Source organism: Lissotriton vulgaris, chromosome 5 (genome assembly GCF_964263255.1).
Source record: "Lissotriton vulgaris chromosome 5, aLisVul1.2, whole genome shotgun sequence".
Lineage (NCBI taxonomy): Eukaryota > Metazoa > Chordata > Amphibia > Caudata > Salamandridae > Lissotriton > Lissotriton vulgaris.
In genome coordinates, this window is record NC_141693.1 from 1,671,270,755 (window position 1) to 1,671,292,237 (window position 21,483).

The 21,483-nt window shown below is 37.9% G+C and overlaps 1 protein-coding gene across 1 annotated transcript in view; it reads left to right on the plus strand.

Annotated features, from left to right (window-relative positions):
* The first annotated feature begins 383 nt into the window (after nt 1-383).
* LOC147716928 (cell division cycle protein 27 homolog) overlaps nt 384-21,483 on the plus strand; it is a 380,802-nt gene continuing 359,702 nt past the window's right edge. Inside the window, exon 1 of the mRNA XM_086923797.1 lies at nt 384-639. Within this exon, the coding sequence (XP_086779923.1) occupies nt 613-639 (27 nt within the window). The 5' untranslated portion in view covers nt 384-612. The remainder of the gene's footprint in view (nt 640-21,483) is intronic.

Below are 21,483 nucleotides of genomic sequence, written 5' to 3' on the forward strand. Positions count from 1 at the left end.
ATTGTTAAGCGCTCTGACCCCTTCGGGTAAAGTCCGCGCGATATAAAAACGCATTAATAAATAAATAAACTCGCACTATCGCTGGAAGAATTACCCCCACCCCCTCCCCTCCCCCCTAAATGTGGCTCTAGTTGCGGCTCTGCTCTGAAGTCCTTCTGTAATGTAACTGATTCTATTGTAAAGCGCTTTTACACCTTCGGGTAAAGCAGGCGCTCTATAAAAACGCATAAATAATAAAACGTCAGATTCAAACTTAGGGTAAGCTGAGAGGAGCCCTTTTATTGACAATACCGTTGTTCTTGCGAAAGAAATGCTAATAAAGTTTCTCTGAACTAAAACAATCCAGGCTCTACATTTACATCCGGTGCGTCCAACACTTTCGTCACCTCATTTCCGCCTTATGCTGCTTTGCCGAGCAGATTCGGCAACTCTCGTTTCTAGGCTTCCGGCTCGCTTCACTTTCCCGAGGTGGCTCGGCTTCCCTCGGCTCTCCCCGGTAACGGTCGCTGTGAGTTTAAATGAGCCTGGGCTGCCGGAGGCCGCCAGCGCAGCCTGAAGTCCTGACCGTCACCGAGACCTCCGAGCTGCTGCCAGGGAGGCACGGCGGAGAGGATGACAGTGCTGCAGGAGCCCGTGCAGGTACGGCTAGCCGAGCCCAAGTGGCCGGGCCTCACCCCAATTACTAGTCCTGGATCGTGGCGCTTCTATTCGGCCATTGTAGTCACTCAACACCGCGGTCCGAGGCCTAGGTTGTGTTTTAGCACTGTGGCAAGGGATGCTTAAGGCTCCAGGTGTTTGTGATTGGCATGCTTGCCAGGAATGTACTGCAGGATTCTCCAATGTGGAGATTATGTGAACCACAGCATTACTACCCATCTAACCTCCAGCCCCTTGTATAAAATCCTATTCCAACCTGCTGTATAGTTTCTATCCTCCATCAATACATTGGCTTTCTGAGACAATGAAGAAATACGTGTTTACATTGAGTCCTGCAAGGCATACCACCCACGGAGACAACCAGTTCTTACGTGAATAGCATCCTTTCGCCACCTAACTGGCAATGCCCTACAAATCATGATTTAAACACATTACGTGTCCTATAAACAGAAACAAAGTTGACACTCGCACCTACATTTCCCATCATTACCACAACCCCCCAAAAGGTACGTCGGGGAGGTTTTTATGACGGCCCGTGTCATCCATAACATGACCTACATGGCGTACCCTCAGCTCTTCCGTAGTATGCGTTTTATAGGCACAAAACATACCAAAATGATTCTACGTGTAGGTTATCATGAGTTTTTACCTTGAAGAGAGTGTGTAAAATAAACAAGAAAATCAATGTTCCCTCTCCTTACAATTTCTATTAGTTAAATCCTAACATTACCTGACTGACTTAACGTACTTCACCAATATCGAACAAATTAAGTTATGCACATATGTCACTGTCATCTCTTCTCTGTGTTGATCAATTTAGACGTAAACTCATATTGGTGTAGTGTTTTAATGTGAGGATTACACTGGTGGTGGTTCCAAACCAACTAACTACGTATGTTATCTGCTTCAGACCCCAAACCATGGATGGACTGCCATGAGTCACATGCTCACCTTTTTGGAAGGCATTTCATTAGCACGTTTCCTTTGACTAAAACGTGTGCTTCCCTGACCACAGCCTCCGGCAAGTATTTCTCAAGCACACACAATTTGGGGTCTAGGGTAGGCAGTTCTGCTGTTCACATTTCTTAATTGCATTTTTAACCAGTAGGTTTTGACAGACTTATAAGTTTCAAGATCCAAACCACACTCTTTTTAACATTCTGAATGTGGTGTTTTTCCCCATCCTTACCAAGCAGAAATGTAACTTCTCACACTTGATTTTGGATTGAAAAGGGCAGTTATCAATAGAACTGAATGTGCTGTCATGCTTTCATCACATAAGTACGCACTTTTGTTTGTCAGCAGGGATTTTTTTTTTTTATTCCTGCCACATCTTTTTATTTTTTTTATTCCTACCACATCTTTTTCGATGCTATTCAAGGTGGTGTTGACCAATGCTTAACTCACAGTTTTAGACTTCCTTGATGGCCATAGTCTGTGGCTTATTGGCATGGCACACTGGTCAGGAGATACATACACGATGGCTCAGTATAGTTGGCAATAGTTTACTCTATTTATACATTAGTAGTGAAATCGTTTAACACCCAGGGGCAAAAATGGAGCTCCGAGTGAATTGACTATTTGGACCTCCAGGTGTTCTGGAAAAGTCTGTCCTTGATTCCTTTCGTCTAACATTCTGCTTAGCTAACAAAGGTAAAAAACATAGGGGTGAGTGATTTGGAATGGTTAGCCGAATATGAATTCCCAAACTGAAGCAGCAGTCTACATGGGCTTTGTACCTTATGCACTGTGTTTGGGGAACTGCTGGTTCATCTGGTCAAGCTAATGGGACAGGATTGATGGGGATTGCTTAGGAGTTACTTTTCACCATTTATACAGAGCCATTTTCCTGTTTCCAGTTACCAACCTGTGAAAGGCAGTAAGGCAATTTGTGAAGGTTGCTGAACTCGTCTTTACACTTAACATGAAGTTGTTTGTCGGCTCACGTGAGTTTGCCGGACTCGTGCGAGTCTAAGATGTCTGCATGGGTGTGCCAAAAACTGATAACATTGGTAACAGGGCTGAGCCCTGAAGTACACCACGGTTGATATTTCTATTCTCTAAGTGAATGGGCCCAGTTTTGTTGGAAAGGTGCAGTTTTCAAGAATGATGCACCGTTTGACTGATGCCTGCAGATGTTGACACCCTTTTGATTAATATCTACCTGTTGGTAGTAGATGTAGGTATGTTGTGGGTTTCAACAGGGCCCGTGGATAAAATCTTTCATTTTAAATGTTTAATCTTGACATCTTTTTCGACAGTGACTTTTAAAACACTTTACACATACATGATAACATACTCAAAAAAAGTTCTGCTTGCAACACACGTTTCTTCATAAGCATTTTTTCACAACACTGTACATTATAATCAAGGATAAAGTACATTGAGCATGCTGCCCTTATATGTTGTTGTCCGTTAGGAGACTCCTCTGAATCGGAAATACAAACAATGACTTAACACAGTACCTCAAACGCAGTGTGAACAAAGCCAGTTTTATTATAAAAACTGCTTCTGAGCTTTGGGTCGTCAGAGGTGCTCTTCCATGGATTATCTGGGACAACGCCTATGACTGAATGCTAGCCCTGCTGACTTCCATCACTGTCCTGAAAATAAGGTGGCCTGTTCTATACCAGACTGACTTCTGGATACATCACACATACAGATACATGGGAAGTCAAGCTTCTCCAAGAGATCTGGCAGAATGCTCTTCTTATTACGCTGTCTAGAGTAGAGTTTCCCTTATGATCAGGGCCATAAGAATTATTTGATTGCTCGGCAGCGACTTTTTTCGAGTAGTTATAGATTTGCCACATAATCCATCATCTGCTGCACAATCTGCGTATTTGAACAAAAACAAATTGTCAAACGGTTCAAATGTTACTAAAAACGCAGCAGTTTGTGTTGGAGCGTTTTGGAAGGCCTTTCACAAAGGTTGACTGATCACTTTTCTGTTGCTTATTGCTATATTTAAGTATTTAACTGGTACTGAAGTGTGTCAATTGCCCAGACGTGTTAACAAGTGTAAAATGTACAAAAAAATGAAGTATTACTATCAAGAAATGTGCTGCATAATTTGCCTATTGTTGCCGCATAATAATAATTTGGCTCTCTCCTGCCACATAATTCGTGGTGATCCAGCGCCCATATAAAAATTCTGTCTCGATACTACACTATACTCTACCTAATACTCACCATCATCTAAAACTCACAAGGCCCATGAAACTGAGACAGAAATTGAGCAATTGAATCATGTGGCCTAATTAATCAGATCTAAATTTATATATACATTATGTACAACTGCAGTATAACCTTTTAACCATGACGGATTTACATAAACATAACATTTAATTATGCCACTTTTGGCCAATGAATCAGCTAATGGTAACGACTAAATTAATCAAGACCAGCTTGACGTTTTAAGTCTTTTATTTTTAAAATTAAGGCATAGGTTTTCAAAACTCTTTTATTAGCTCATTTTATTAATTGCAATCATTTTATTAAATCAGTAGCTTTATTTCAAATTAGAATAAGGCACGAAAGTCTGACATTTCAAGATTGCATCATGAAAGATTTTAGACAAACATAACCTAAATCCCTATGTTAGCTTTCTGATTTGCAAAGGAAAAGACACGTAGCAAAACATTCTTACGTGTCCTAGGAAAACGGACAGCACTTCGCCCTCCGGAACACTCCTCTCAAAGGACTTAGTTTTTATACATTTCAAACTCACTATTCTAACTAAAATTTAATTATTTTAATGTCTTTCAGCAACCTGATTGGTTGCTAGTCGTCTGACCATCCTGAGGCCACCTTCTCAACACACGAGAACGTCATTTGCCATTGTCCGTTCACGTGAAGCGGCACCGGCTTCCGAAGATTGAAACATTTTATTAAAAACAGTTCTCAGTTTCCTCCATAGCTCGGCTGATCCGCCGCTTGTCACTTCCTTAGCCTTGGAAAATAACTTTTCAGAGCACATTTTGCACAGTTGTCTTTGTTTTTGACTTCACTTTATTCAAAGAAATGTCTTTTGAAAGAGCTTTCCAACATGGCTGTGCTTGGCTCATCTCTGTCAGGCTAGCCAACGTTCTCCAAAAAATCACAGGCCTCAAACCTTTCACTCGGGCTAGTATTCAAACAAACACAAAAGAATGATTAATTTCAGATCATGAAAGTCGTTCTGTTACCCACCCTGCATTGCTAATGTTAACCCATAAATATATATTACCTAGCAAAAGCACAAGTAAAGCAGCATTTTATAAAATTTACAATTCTTCATAATGTCCAGCAAGATTCTTCTTATATCTGGAAAAGATAAACAGACACAACATAGACAGAAGCACTTACAAAATAAGCACATGCCATTAATTAATCAGCCGCATTAGTGTTTGACAAAGTCAATAGGACAAACAAAACAACATTAGTTATGAATTATAAAACATACTTGCAAATGCAACATAAAGCACATAACGTTAGTCCTGTGTGTAATAGTGAGTGGAAATTTTACTCTAAGTTGATTTAATAACACAAATCATGCAAAAACTCATTAATAAAATTAGTCAAGTTATGGGAGATTAACATCACGAGCCAGATTAAAATTAATTCTGAAACTCGCTCCATCAACTCCCTCATCTGGTGATTTCAAAATCACCAAACACCCAAATGTAGAAAATTTTGAACTCAATTTAGAGACATCACATCTTGAGCTCCTTCAGTATTAGTTTCCCTAAACCCGTTTCAGCAGTTTGTTCACTCTCTCCATATTGATCACTCCGCCTTTCTTCTAATTCATATTCCTTCTCTTGTTCTTTTCTAAGTTTATAAATCCTCCTCTTTTCCCTCTGATGCTTCTTTCTCTTGTGGATCATGCAACTAATTTTCAACAAAAGTATCACCATAATAATGACAATTACTGGACAGAGCACTTTGCCAATGATTGAGCTGCCAATTTCTGAAAACCATTCTTTAATTGCCTATATTCTTTTGCCTAAACGTTCAGTAAAAATGTCCTTTTCCAGGGGTTCTATTTCAGCATGAAATTCTGTGATATTTTTAATAAGGGTCTCAATATTCCGACTCTTGTCAGGAATATAAGTACAACAATGCTGGACATGCAGGACCCCACAGACTCCTCCCTCTTTTGCAAGCAGAATGTCTAATGCAAGACGATTCTGCATAACCATGCTTCTAGTAGCAACAAGTTCTGTATTAACTAACTGGAAACCACTGGCAGTATCCGTTGACAACCTGTCTACAATTGTGGAAACCTTTCTTATCTTGACTGAATTAATCGTTATTCCAACCATGGGAATAATCGCACCAAAAATGTCTCCCATGACTTCTCTAAAACTTTCCCTCTTAAACCTGTTCAGGTGTTCTCCGAATTCAAAGGTACCTTTCTCATTTCTGTCAACATGAAAAATCTTTGGAAAAACGAATCCAAGGTAGCACGTCCCATACCAATGGTCAGGGAGGTTAAATATGCTTTGTTACCGCAGATAAAATAAATTCCAGGAAAAATAGGATCTTTCCCACCTTTAAATCCCCATCCCCCTTTGATACGATAGGTATCTTCACATTGACTAGCACCAACAAGGAAGTTATCATAAGTGTGTTATCTCTTCTAATACAAAATTTACCACAAACTGGTTCATCAATGTGAATTGCTGCATTTGTATTAACACCATTAACCTTGGGATCCTCCATTTGCCAGAATTTGGACTTAGCATGTTTAAGCACCTCATTTCTTTTGTAAATTGCCCTTCTCCCCTCAACCATATTCAGGAAAGTCTTTTCTTCTGCTCTCATCTTGCATGTTAAATTATTTCTATAAGCATATTCATAATTAAGTTCATTGGTTACCAAAAAGAATTCCCTCATCTGCTTCGCAGGCTTAACTTTGTTTAAGCTATTTACAACTTTGAGGTTTGCAAAAACCTCATCAAAGTCTGAGTAATAGTACTCTAGACGACCTGTTTGATAAAACAAACTAGCAATCGCACTGCAAGTGATGCCATATGTGAGGGGTAACATGTTATAAGTAACCCCCTCTGAGACAGAAGCAGGAAGCTTCACACAGACATAGCAGTCCTTTACATTCATCACTTTAACATATTCAGAAAAAAGCCTAGAAAATTAATTGCTAGAAAAATCTCCAACAGATCTATCTTGATGGATCTCTGGATTATGCTCTATAACTCTGTTAGGCTTACCAGCATGCTTTTCTTGTTTAGTCTCTGCCTTACTTGTCATATTGGCCTTAAATTTCTGCTTATCTATACCAAAAGGGTAAACTACAGCTACAATTAACCAAACCAGTATTAAAAGAACCACACAAATTGAAGACATTTTACACCTTCTTAAAATGGAACACCTAGAAATATCAGAACTAGGCATTTTTCAAAAACAAAATTTTAAAAATTTATGAATAATGTAAGTAAACTATATCTCCCCTTTAAAATTAAAAAAAAATATATTTTAAAACCCTACAACAGCTTTTCTTCGACCTTACGTCACATGAACGTGTTTTCCAGCTAACACAATTTCTTCGACCTTGTGTCACCTAACACATTTCCTTCAGCCTTATGCCAGGAACTAAAACCCTAATCTAAAAGAAAACAACTTCAATCATTATCACTAGCTTCTTCTAAATCCTCCTGACTGCTACTTTCAACTTCAACAATTGGCGGTATTATGATGTATGTCCACTCTGGGGACTTATACTTTTGATTGGGCTTAATCACTCTTTTTGCCTTTCCACTAATTACTTCAATTTTTCTGCCTTTCTCGTTTTTCTTTTCAGAGTCAGCTCCCTGACTTGAAATTTCGTTGACCTGTTCTTTTGACTTCTTTATCAATTTGAATTTCAAATTTTCTTCAGGCCAAATATCTCCTTTCTTCAAGATTTTCTTCTTTGGCACAGTTTCATTACATTCAGCTTTCCAAGATCTTTTCCTGAATTTTCTTATTTCAGAACCTTCGTCACTCTCATCTGTATCTGTTTCTGAGACTTCAAATCTATACCTAGGAACTTCTTTACTCGGCAGCTTCACTCCATTAGGAACACCATCTTTATAGCTGGTACTTGGTAATTCTTCTTCTTCTTCAGGGATCACCTTTAGCTTCCCAGTTTCAGAATTTTTGTTCCCGTATACAGACCTACTCTCCTGCTTTTCAATACTCTCCTGGACTTGATTATTGTCTTGCTCAGAATTTTCTGCTTCCGAATCCTCTTTTTCTGCTTGAGATTCTTTTTCTAACAGATTTTCTTGATCTAGAATCACAATCTCCAGATCTTTTTCATTCAATGTCTGATCGTTTTGCTGATCATCAGACTCTGGACCTTCAGGATCTCCTTCTGAATCTGAATCAGTTGTTGTATCACTTTCTTCATCAGAATTATTATCAGGAGGTGGTACACGAATGGTATGACTTGCATGCACCCACCTTTTCAAACCCCTACACTTTACAGCATTAGTTGACACAAGAATTACTTGTCTTGCTTTCTGCCATCTAGGTACTAAACAGTTTCTCCTTCGATGCACTTTTGTTCTGACCCAATCTCCGGGTAACAGATCATGAGCTTGTTCTTTTTCTTTTGTAATCACATCTGTTCCCACCTGGTGAAACACAGAATTAACTGTATCAGAAAGATTCTGACAGTACTCAATAATTGCACTATCATTTATACTCAAAAGCTTGCCAACTGGAACAAATGCTTGCCTCATAACTCTACCCATTAAAATATCATGGGGACTAAGGCCTGTCTTTTTCTCAGGAGTGCTTCTCAAATGCTTCAAAACAAGTGGTAAAGCGTCTGTCCACTTTACTCCTGTAGCTAAGCACATTTTAGAAATCCTGTTTTTGATTGTTCCATTTATCTGCTCTACAACACCTGATGCTTCTGGTCTGTATGCACAATGTAGCTTCTGCTCAATTTCCAAAGTTTCACTAATTAATTTTAACAATCTGTTTTCAAAATGCGTTCCACGATCACTTTCAATAGTCACCGGAAAACCATATCTAGGTATGATCTCCCTCAACAGTAATTTTGCCACAGTAACTGAGTCATTGTGACGAGTTGGGAAAGCTTCCACCCATCTTGAAAACAGACAAACAAACACAAGCACATACTTGAGCTTATTATGTTGTGGCATGTCAATGAAATCCATCTGCAACCTGGTAAAAGGACCACCCTCCCGTCCTATGGTTCCCAAACTCACAACAGTCTTCCTGTTAGTATTCATTTGTTGGCAGGTCAAACATCTTTGGCAAAGTGATTCTGCAATAATTCTGAATTCTGGACTAAACCATGTCTCTCTGAACAACCTAATCATGGAATTCCTTCCTAAATGCCCCGGACCATGATACATCCACGCCATGTCAGCAATCATGCAATTTGGCATTACTGGCCTGTCATCTTTGTAGATCCAAACTCCATCTTCCTCTCTCTGTCTGCACTCTGCTTTTAACCATGTATTTTTCTCTTCCTCATCTGCCTCATCTTGTAATTCTTTTACTCCCTGCCATGTTTCTGCTACAGATATTAGCATGAGAGAATTCAAAATGTGACTTTTGTCTTTTTCCCGATTGATTGAATAATTATTCTTTGCACAATACCTTGCAATTTCATCCGCATAAGCATTTCCTTTGGTGATATAGTCTTCACCTTTTTTTATGAGCTGCACATTTCACAACAGCAATTTGTTCTGGTAATTGAAGGCCATCAATCAATCTTTTGATCAATTTTGCATTTCTGATTGGCGTTCCCGCAGAAGTTAAATAACCCCTTTGAGACCAGAGCTGACCATAGTCATGAACTACGCCATACCCATACTGACTATCAGTCACTATGGTAACTTTTTTCCCTTCTGCATTTTCACAGGCTCGAATTAGACCAACCAATTCTGCAATTTGGGCTGAACTGATTCCATCAAGAGGCGAACCCTCTACAACATCTGAGACTGTGCATACCGAATATGCTGCTCTCAAAATGCCTTCATCTGTTCTTAAACAGGAACCGTCAACAAAATAAACCAAATCAGATTCAGGCAGAGGAACATCTTTTATATCCTGCCGAGGTTTGGTACAATAATCTACAACATCCAGGCATTCATGATCAATGTCAATTTCATTGTTAACCTCAGTAACAACACCATCCGGCAATAATGTGGAAGGATTTAAATTCACACATCTTGCTATAGAAACATTATCTGATCCCAGAATTGTTTTCTTGTATTTTGTCAATCTGTTACTTGTTAAATGCTGAGTTTTGCTTCTGGTAAGAAGACTTTCAACCGAATGAGGTACATATACCTTTACAGGAAATCCCATAATGATTCCTTCACTCTGCTCAAGACTTACACTTGTTGCAGCCACTGCTTTTAAGCAACCTGGCAAAGCCTTTGCAACAGGGTCCAAAACAGCTGAGAAATAAGCAATTGGCTTTCTCAGTTTTCCATGTCTCTGGATCAAAACTGACAGTGCACAACCTTCCCTTTCACTGCAGTATAACTCAAATTGTTTTTCATAGTCTGGCATTCCCAAAGCTGGAGCTTCACACAAACTTCTTTTTAACTCTTCAAAAGTCTCCAATTCAGTTTTTGTCAATCTAATTGGATCTTTTATGTCTGCTTTTGTCACTCTTTGCAGTGGTTTTGCAATTACCGAAAATCCACTAATCCACTGACGACAGTAACCAACCATTCCCAGAAACATTCTGACCTGTCTTTGTGTAGTTGGGGGCTGTATTGCTCGAATCATTTTAATTCTTTCTATAGTCACTTGTCTGATTCCCTTTGCAATTCTGTGACCAAGATATTTTACCTCTTGCTTGCAAAACTGTAATTTTGCAGGTGACACTTTATGTCCTTCATCTGCCAATCGATTTAAAAGGGTAATGGTATCTGTTACACAATTTTCTCGTGTTTTTGCTGCTACAAGCAAGTCATCAATATATTGGACCAATGTGGAATTTCCAGGTAAAATCAGATCTTCCAGAGATTTCTTTAATAACGGATCAAAAATAGATGGACTTTCGGAATACCCCTGTGGAATACGACACCATGCTAAAATGCGGTTCTGGAACCTAAATGCAAAAATTTGTTGGCTTTCTGGATGCAGTGGAACTGTAAAGAATGCATTACACAGGTCTATGACCGTATACCATTCTGCATCATGCGGAATCTGATAATGAATTACTGCAGGATTTGGAACAATTGGGCAGCATGGTACCACAATCTGGTTAATTTTTTTAAAATCCTGAACAATTCTGTAAGTTCCATTTGGCTTTTTAATACCCATAATCGGCGAATTACATGGGCTGCTCTCAATCTCTTTCAAAACACCTTGACTTATGAATTTCTCAATAACTGGAATGACTCCTTCAATTGTTTCAGCTTTCATTTTATACTGAGGAACATTCGGGAAATCTATTCCTTGTTTTACAGTGATTTTTACTGGATCCACATGTTTCATGAGACCCATATAATTTCCAGTTAAGTCCCACATTTCTGGATTGACTGGCTTTTTAAGCTCTTCAGGCAGATTGTTTTTCTCAAAAGCAGGAAATAATTTACTTTCTTCTTCAACCATCAACATTGTCAATTTGTAAAGACCATCTACTTCTGAAGTTTGTAACTCAATACCATCCGGTGAGCAATAAATTGTACAATTCATTTTACAAAGAATATCACGACCTAACAAATTTGCAGGACTACTGTCACAAACTAAAAACCTGTGTTTATCTTTAAATTCCCAATTTCAACTTTTACAGGCTCAGATAAGCTTGTCTTAATCTGCTGATTTGCTACACCTACAACTTGGATGCACTCACCAGAGAGAGGAAGGTTTTCAATTTCTGCTGATCTAACAGTAGAACGGGTAGCACCTGTGTCCACAAGAAAAGTGACATCAACATCGTTCACTTTACCATTAACAAATGGACCAGCCTGGTCTACCTCAATAGTAGGTCCAAGCACACACTCTTCCTCCTCTCTCGGGCACCGTCATGCATAATCATCTGATGAATCATTCACTTCATTATCTTTCAACCAGAATTGTTGAGAAACATTTGACGCATTTGTTTTTGACAAAGGATTTACCTGATTACCTCCACAGAAACCAGTTTCTGGCGTATACCTTTGAGTATTTACACAATTTGGAAATGGTGCTTGTGGAATCTGGCTCTGCTGATTGGCTACCTGTCGCTGTAGCTGTCGCTGCTGACTTAATTCGTTTAACTGCTGCTGTAGCTGTTGCTGTTGATTTACCTCACTCTGCATCTGTGAATTCAATGAGGTATTTTTAAAATTTCTGGGCGGATTTTTACACTCGCGCTTCCAGTGTCCAATTTTGCCGCAATTAAAACATGGAAGCTTCTGTTTTAGCTCTTCAATATTCACATTAAATTTAGGTTTTGTTATTAAAATTATTTTTAAATTTGCCTTGATTCTGATACACATTTTTATTATCAAAAGCCATCTGCTGTTGCTCAGTTACTTTCACTTGTGCCCACATAGCCTTTTCCTTAAGGGTTTTCTGCTTCGCATCAATCTCGTCACTGCAATATTTTGCTTTTCTTAGGATATCATCAACTGAAAGTGATTGCCAACCCACAATTCCATGTTTAATCATTTCACTGATTTCAGGTCTCAGGCCCAAAAAAAAATCTGTAAATAAAGTGGCTCATGTCTTTTTCATTCAATATTTCATAGCCACTGTACTGTTTAAAGACTAACAGTAATCTTTCATAAAATGAATGTACCGACTCTTTTGGCTCCTGGTTTGTTCTGTCAATTTTAACCCAATCTACTTCTTTTGGGGGAATTTTTTCTTTCAGCCAATAAATTACTTTATTGTATATTTCCATAACATCCTTCGATGGGGCACCTGTAATTGTGTCTCGTGCAGGTTCTTCTTTGGGCCAACTCACAGAAATTTTACATTCTGTCCAAAGATCTGATGGGACAACAATGTCAAATAATTCATCCAGATCAATCCACAGAACTTTTGACACTTTATTGAATCTGTCTACCTTACGATACCATTCCACAGGCTTTTCTCTCAGCCGAGGAAAATCATTTAAAAATAATAAAATATCCTGTCTTGACCAAGGGACAAGCACATAACCTCCACCTGCTATTTCCCTCATTGGAAATTCAGAAACTGTTTCACTTCTGACTCTTTTGTCCTGTTCTTTATTCTTTGACCATTTTATTCTCCATTTACCTAATTCACCTAATCTTTTGAGAAAAGCTATCAATTCTTTAACATGGGTTATTCTTCCAGATGTATTGAGATTATCAATATCTTTTTCAGAAAAATCCACTCTGTAATGTTTCTGCAAATGTTTGTTTGCTTAAATCAAATTCTAATTCAGCAGCCATTTCTTCCAGTTGTTCTTATCTGTTTTTCGTTTTCCACTGAATGCTTTTGCAAATAAAAAGAAGTTCATTATCCTGATACAATCTTAAACTGTCAGTACCAATTGTGCCAATAATTAATTCCTCCAAATCAGCTTTTAATTTTGCAACATCAAGCTTTTTAAATTCAGGAGCTTCTGGAGATAATGCACTTTGCGTTAAATCTATTTTATTTAGACTTCCTTCTGAAGTAGCTGAATCAGATTCTGCTACAGATGGTGTCTGACAACCTGTCAAGCTATGATTAAAAGTTAAATTTGGCATCATAATTTTTCCCTATTAATTTCCGAAAGTTCAGAATAAAATTTCTCAGCCACTTTTTGAATTTCTGCATTCAATGGAACTGTCAAAGCTGAATGTCTATTCTCTCCCTGCTCAAAAACAGGTACAACAGGACCAATCGTTACTGGTACTGTCACTGCTTCCATCCCTTTTGTTAATTGTTGAATTAAGTCTTCTTTTGCTCTATTATAATTTGAAATTTCCGGCATATCAGCAAATCTTTCTCGGTTTCTCAGAAAATCATCTCTCTGATCAGGAATTCTGTTTTCTCTGGGTGTACTAGAACTATTTATTGACCCTACCCTCTCAGGTAATTTTAAAAATCTGGGTGAACCTTCATCAGTTTCCCTTGCAGGTGCACTTGGAGAATTTCTTGTAGAAACTCTCGAGGTAGACTGTGAATCTGCTTGATAAGGTGGCGGTTTGCGTTTAGTAGAATAAATATCTTCTAAAACTGCATCATCTAATTCCTCCAAGTCTATTTTTCTTTTGTATTTTCTTTTGACCTGGTTCTTCAGTAATCATTATTCTGACTGGGTACAGACCATCATACATGTCTGCTTTTCTCCAGCGTCTCACTTTGTCCTCATGTGTTTCTCTATTTACAATATATTTTTAATTTCTAAGTGCTGGACATTTGCTTTCACGTTCAAGTTCCATCATCTCAACTTCCCATTCAACTAAAGCTTCAAATTGTATAGGTGTAGGCTTCGGCATAGGAGCCATAATTTTTTTCTCTCAAATTTCTCAAAATTTTCATATTAAAGGACCCATCCTCCGGCCAGGCTAATACGCCGTCATTTTTTGTATAATGCATCCAATTTTCAAACCAAATTACAGTATGATAACCATATTCACCTTCCATATAGGCTGCGGGTGTTTTATACTTATGAAGTAATTTTCCACCACGCGTTTCAATTTTCTTGTACGGCGTAAATACATTTTTCATTTTCTGAAACCATGAAGGCTTAGTTTTCTCTTTATCGTACCAATAACTCATGTCTTTAAACAAATTTGCTTATTCTCAAATGATTGTAATGTTTTTGTTGAAGTTCCCCTACTCTAGCCAATCCGTGCGCGAAAGACACCAACAAGCCAATCAGGTTAAGCTACGTCACCACCTTGCTCAACCAATAGAAATACTGAATTCAGATTAGACCAATCAGCTGTTAGCTCGTCACTGTCACGTGAACCAATCAGTGCACTTGCTGTGACGTATATTAGCCAATCACAGCGCAAACCGAATGACGTACACTGCCGCTGCAGCTTCGCTGTGTGTTACTCCGTTAACTCACCCCTCCTTCACAAAAACTTTTCACAGCGCCATTTTAAACAATTCTTTTCAATAAACTTCAGTTAGTAACTACAAATAAACAAACCATTTGTCTGTTTCTCTGAAAAGGATAGTTTTTGACAGTCATTCAGAATTCCTCTTACATGAAATAGACGACGCTATTTTCACAAACTCACACATTCAAAACAGAAAACCCTGATCACACACACGAAATCTTGGCAGGACTTTAACCAACCATAGAAATCCGCAAACGCTAGTAAGAATAGAAGACGCTTCCTTACCCTTCACTCAAGCTCGAATAGTTCTATTACTCTTTTCACAGAAAGTTTTAAAACTGGCTCACCAGGTCCCTATACTTAATGTTACAATTTCATAGACAACCCTCACTATACATTTAACCAGTCACATCTAAGGTCCCTAAACTTATGTTGTACGTCCGCAACACTAGTGATATATTCTATACCACAATTTTGAAACAGATCAAATGCACCGTGTAACTCCGTCACACTACTCTTGCCGGCTATAACCAGGAATTTTTCACACTGCAGGAAAAATCCTTTCGACTACATACAACAAATGTACAAACTTGACATGTTTTAGACATGTATCCTATGTAATTAACATGTAACATGCCAGTTACCATAGCAACCGAACTCTGCTACCAGAAGATTTGATCCAGCGCCCATAAAAAAATTCTGTCTCGATACTACACTATACTCTACCTAATACTCATCATTATCTAAAACTCACAAGGCCCATGAAACTAAGAAACTGAGACGGAAATTGAGCAACTGAATCATGTGGCCTAATTAATCACACTATCTAAGTTTATATATACATTATGTACAATTGCAGTATAACCTTTTAACCATGACGGATTTACATAAACATAACATTTAATTATGCCACTTTTGGCCAATGAATCGGCTAATGGTAACGACTAAATTAATCAAGGCCAGCTTGACGTTTTAAATCTTTTATTTTTAAAATTAAGGCATAGATTTTCAAAACTCTTTTATTAGCTCATTTTATTAATTGCAATCATTTTATTAAATCAGTAGCTTTATTTCAAATTAGAATAAGGCATGAAAGTCTGACATTTCAAGATTGCATCATGAAAGATTTTAAACAAACATAACCTAAATCCCTATGTTAGCTTTCTGACCTGCAAAGGAAAAGACACTTAGCAAAACATTCTTACGTGTCCTAGGAAAACGAACAGCACTTCGCCCTCAGGAACAGTCAGCCCGCTCCTCTCAAAGGGCTTAGTTTTTATACCTTTCAAACTCACTATTCTAACTAAAATGTAATTATTTTAATGTCTTTCAGCAACCTGATTGGTTGCTAGTCGTCTGTCCATCCTGAGGCCACCTTCTCAACACACGAGAACGTCATTTGCCATTGTCCTTTCACGTGAAGCGTCACCGGCTTCCGAAGATTGAAACATTTTTATTAAAAACAGTTCCCAGTTTCCTCCATAGCTCAGCTGATCCGACGCTTGTCACTTCCTTAGCCTTGGAAAATAACTTTTCAGAGCACATTTTGCACAGTTGTCTTTGTTTTTGACTTCAGTTTATTCAAAGAAATGTCTTTTGAAAGAGCTTTCCAACATGGCTGTGCTTGGCTCATCTCTGTCAGGCTAACCAACGTTCTCCAAAAAATCACAGGCCTCAAACCTTTCACTCGGGCTAGTATTCAAACCAACACAAAAGAATGATTAATTTCAGATCATGAAAGTCGTTCTGTTACCCACCCTCCATTGCTAATGTTAACCCATTAATATATATTACCTAGCAAAAGCACAAGTAAAGCAGCATTTTATAAAATTTACCATTCTTCATGTCCAGCAAGATTCTTCATATATCTGGAAAAGATAAACAGACACAACATAGACAGAAGCACTTACAAAATAAGCACATGCCATTAATTAATCAGCCGCATTAGTGTTTGACAAAGACAATAGGACAAACAAAACAACATTAGTTATGAATTATAAAACATACTTGCAAATGCAACATAAAGCACATAACGTTAGTCCCGTGTGTAATAGTGAGTGGAAATTTTACTCTAAGTTGATTTAATAACACATCATGCAAAAACTCATTAATAAAATTAGTCAAGTTATGGGAGATTAACATCGTGAGCCAGATTAAAAATAATTCTGAAACTCACTCCATCAGTGGCATTGCTTATGATATATATTCATATAATCACTGCAACTTTATAATGGTTTATTTATTCATCTTCTTCACCATTCTTGTAATGCTGGTAACAATGCTTTGTTTCTAATAATTCCAGCTCATGCATTTTACACAAGAATCCAGTTGCTTCAATAAATGTTTGAAATTCCAATTTGCATATTTTTTGTGTCTCCCTTTGGGCATACCTAAGGTAACCATGAAAGGGTATATCTGTTGCCATGATTTCCTTGGGGACGTCAGAGCGGTCATGTTCTAAGGTTGCAGACACCATCCTGTACCCTGTTAGGATTAGGGTGCACTGTGAGCTAGCCAGGGATTGGATATTTGTGGACTAAGTCCGCATATGTTGTCCAAACTCACAGTATTACTTGATTGATTAGTAGGCACTGTGCGACAGGTAAGGCAGCTGACAATTCTATTATGATGAAGGCACAGGAGTATCTGTGGTGTTGGGATTTAAGGACTTTTTCCTTCATATTAAAAAGAACATTAAGTGACTTTATTGTGTAGTTAATTAAAACCATTACAATTTAGCATGAAATGCACCAAGTACACCAAAGTTATTATTTACACTTTGAGCTTGCTCAGCATCGCATGAGGCATTTTCCTTATGTTGTGGTATTCCACACCATTAAAAAAAATTGAAACAACGGATGGTGTAGTCGAAGCAGATACTAAAGTATTTTCAAGCAAATATCTTAAATGAAACTTTATACATATTTAGCCAAAGCAATTAAGTGTGGTCTGTATAGAGCCATGTGCGAACGGCCTGCTGCTCTCGTTTTTAGTCCATTCATACATACACTGTGCCTTCCCGTTCAACAGAGTTTTGTCCATGCCACAATTCGATCTGAAGCCTCTCCGAAAGCCTCTGATCTACACTAATGGATAATTTTAAGGTGGCAATGGTTTGAAGCGTCTTAGCAGCACTAAAAAGCCAGTGATGGGTCCATATTTGGATAATTTGTTTTGGTCTGTGGTAGGTTATTTAAATAAACTTTGTGCATGTATTGATATCCTGTGTAATGAGTGCTACAAGGTAGAGAGTATTTCTTAGATACTTAAAATGTCCATAGGAGGTGAAGGTTTCTTTAAAGAGTTCAAGATACACATGTCGAAATCAAATCTTTAGTGCAAATTCGAAAACCGGGGTTGTGTATTTGGGTATTGGGCAAGGCTCTGCGACTGGTTAAGTGACAGTGTTAATTGAGTCCTTTATTGGCTGAGGTCTAAGAGCTATGTGGGTGTAGTCTAGAACCTGTTCATTTGTAATCTCTAGAGAGTATCTGGCAGTTTTTGTGTTCAGACGTTGATCTGGTTTTGTTCCTACTTGATTTGACATTTAGACTGCTGGTCTGCACAAAAGAGTGAAGATCAAAGTCCTGAACTTTAAGTATGTGTATGGCTCGACCATGCAGTGTTTGCTAATTCTAAGGGGCCTTCAAATAAACTTCACCTCTCCGTCTGCTTTAGAAAGCTATTAAACGTTTTTCTTTAATCATAGGGTTAAGTAGAGCTTTTTTCGGTGTATCTACTTGTATTGTACCTAATGTCTGTGGTGCACTGATGCTTTTTGTTGGGCAATATGCTCTTCATAAATCACGACAAGTTAAGTAAAAAAGTTTTAGTCTGAGGTTAATTCCTACACCTAATAGGCCAACAACTATCAATTGAATATATAGTTATACCTATTGGCTTGAGTGCATGATTAGTAGGCAATGTGTGGCACCAGTACAGTGTAAAACATGTAGTTAATAAGTTGGGTGAATTAATGGAAATCTACATAGCTAGGCACTTAAAAAGTCAAATGTTGACAGTTGATAATATATTGTTAGTTTTGCCTGCATTTCACGCGTAGGTGCATCATATCAATGTGTACTTTGTGAAGCTTTTTCTTTAATGCAGTGCATATAAAAAGTAGTATTGATATTGCCCATTTAAGATGCTAGTGCACGCTTTAATGGCACCTGGATGGTGTGATATGTATTTGTCTCAACTAAAAGCGGTATAGCTCATATTTGTTTAACAATTTTGTATAAAGTGTCTAGATTCAGCTACTACATAAGGCATGAGTTCAAGTTATTGTCCAATTTTCGAGGAGCCTCAGTGCAATTCCTACGTTGTGTGACTCAAAATGTTGACCTTTAGATTAACTACTGAGAACTAAACTTAATGATATTCAGTGTGATAAAAAACAGAAATACAGACGCATGATATAAAATGCAACACATTCATAATCTCCAACCCATACCAAATAGTCAAACCCGGGCATACTTTAAAAAATAAATACATCACGTGATAGATCAGTGCGTTTGTAAGTCAATAAAGTGGATGAATGTAGTTCTCAAAAGTCGTGGGAGAAGACTGGACACATTCGTGGTAGAAGACTGGACATTGGACTTGACACAGCAAGCCCAGGAATCCAGAATCTTTCTTTTTATGAAGTTTTGAAATAACCTATAAATAGCTTATTTCTACATTGTATCCATTTTGTAAACTCCCTATAATTCCCTGCTCCCAATATCAACCCTCCGCTTTCCCCTAACTGCTTTCCCTCTTACTGCCACTTTTAAGTTCAAAGCAGGAAGATAAAAGAAAATCTCAGAATAATCATCAAACGCCTAGTTCAATTCGTTTTTATATTTTACTGCATCATCTACTTTCAGAGTAGCCATCTCTTCCTGATGTTATTAATATTGAAATAATTGTAATGCTCTTAGTCTCAGTGGCATATAAAAGATTGTTCAGTAATTTTAATAGTCTATCAATGGCATGTACGTTTCTCAAACATCTTCTCTTTCTGCCTTAGTTTAATTTTTCCATGGCTAAAAATTGGCATCGTTTGTGGAATCACTGTGTTGTACTCTGGAGTTAACTTTTCTTTCAGCTTTGCATGGTTAGAATATTTGGTACCTCAGTCATTTGCATGAAGATTAATCTATGCGATAGGTGTATGTAGTTCATGTTCTCTCCCAAAGCCTCAGCCACACCAGCACTGGATCTTCTGAGTTTTGATAACCAGTACTCTTTTGATGTGACTAAGAGTCTTTCCAATATACAATATGTTTTTGATACTCACACCATACATGTATCATCATTCCTATTTTCGTTGTGCACCTAGAGTGCTGTTCTAATGAGCATGGAAGGTACATATTGCATGGCCATAGCCCTGTAGATGATAATGGCAGGTCCCACAGGGTCCAGCCCACTAATACCTAGTCATGGGGAGCCACTTTTATCTCGCCCTCGCAGTTCATTCTAGAGTGGCTCCAATAAAAGTTGCATAGTATTATTGTATACAATCAGGACACCAAACCTTCTTTTTCCCTTAATGCCATCAGGAGTCCTTTTTCAGCTCCTCAATTAAGATTGGTACTGCTGTCACCTGTTTAACTTACAGCATTCTGGTCTAAAATATTAAGAACATTGATTCTACTTAGCCAGGGAATGTAAAGGGAGTACCATGTTCTAAAATTTGAGTCCTTCGAATAGGGCAGTTTATCGCTGCCTGTCTGTCAGGTAATGGAGTTCACTGGCCTGGCAAAGTTGGCATTATGTCACCTTCAAAAGCGACCTAGACGGATTTTATGTTTATCTGCACACAATGGTATGTCTTTGACCCCCACTTCAAATAAATTCTTTCTGAAGAAAGTCACTCTACGAACTCCTCTTTGCGATGGTTGTAGACCATCTCTGTTTCCATCCCATTGGAAGTGTAAACTGTTCTGATAGTCTCCCATAAAGCCTGACCCTTGCAGCATGGGCCTCATATCCTATCGGTATACATTTTCCTAGATCTGTTTGCTCTAGCATCTCTTAAGTACTTCCATCTCCGGTGGTAGAATGCTTTCTGAGCATTCACGATTAATACTGATTAATACTGATATTTAAAAAAATATATTTTCTCTGGACCCTGCCTTTCATTTACAGAGTCTACTTGATATGAGTCTTATGAGGTAAGGCTTCCATTTACAGTGTCATTTTGTCAGTATGTTAGTAAATATTTTTTTATTTGAGTTAAAAGGGGCAGTCAAATATATTTTCCCTAGTTGTGATTAGAGATTTCTGCCTCATTCGTAGTTAATGACACCGTCACATTTCCCAAATTAGCTGTAGAGGTTAGGCAAGTAGTATATGTTGAAAAAAGATTTAATAAAAAAATGTGCTGATATTCCATCTGGTCCCAGTGTTTTGTTCAGCTGCATTTCTTTCATGGCAGTACAAATTTCTATCACTCAATTGGTCAATCAAATTCTTCAGCCGAGTTTGAAATGAGGCATGGTAATTGGACTTACCTGAGGTAACACCCTTATCTCAAAGTGATATTCCGTCTTCAGCTGTTTTTAAAAATATATAACAAATAGCACTTACAATCCATGGTTTTTATTTTTTGGGAGTCGTTCTTTTTATTCTTTCAATGAGGGATTCCTTTGATACATTGTTACATTAACTTTAAACAAGGTGAACATTCAATGATCAATTTTTCGCTTAAGTCAGCCCGTTTTTACTGTTTGAAGTATACATAAGTGAGAGACTTTGGACTCATCCTAAAAATTTAGTAGTCCTCAATTTTAGTTTATTTATTGATTCCATACACTAGCCACAATTTCTATATGTTTCAGTACTC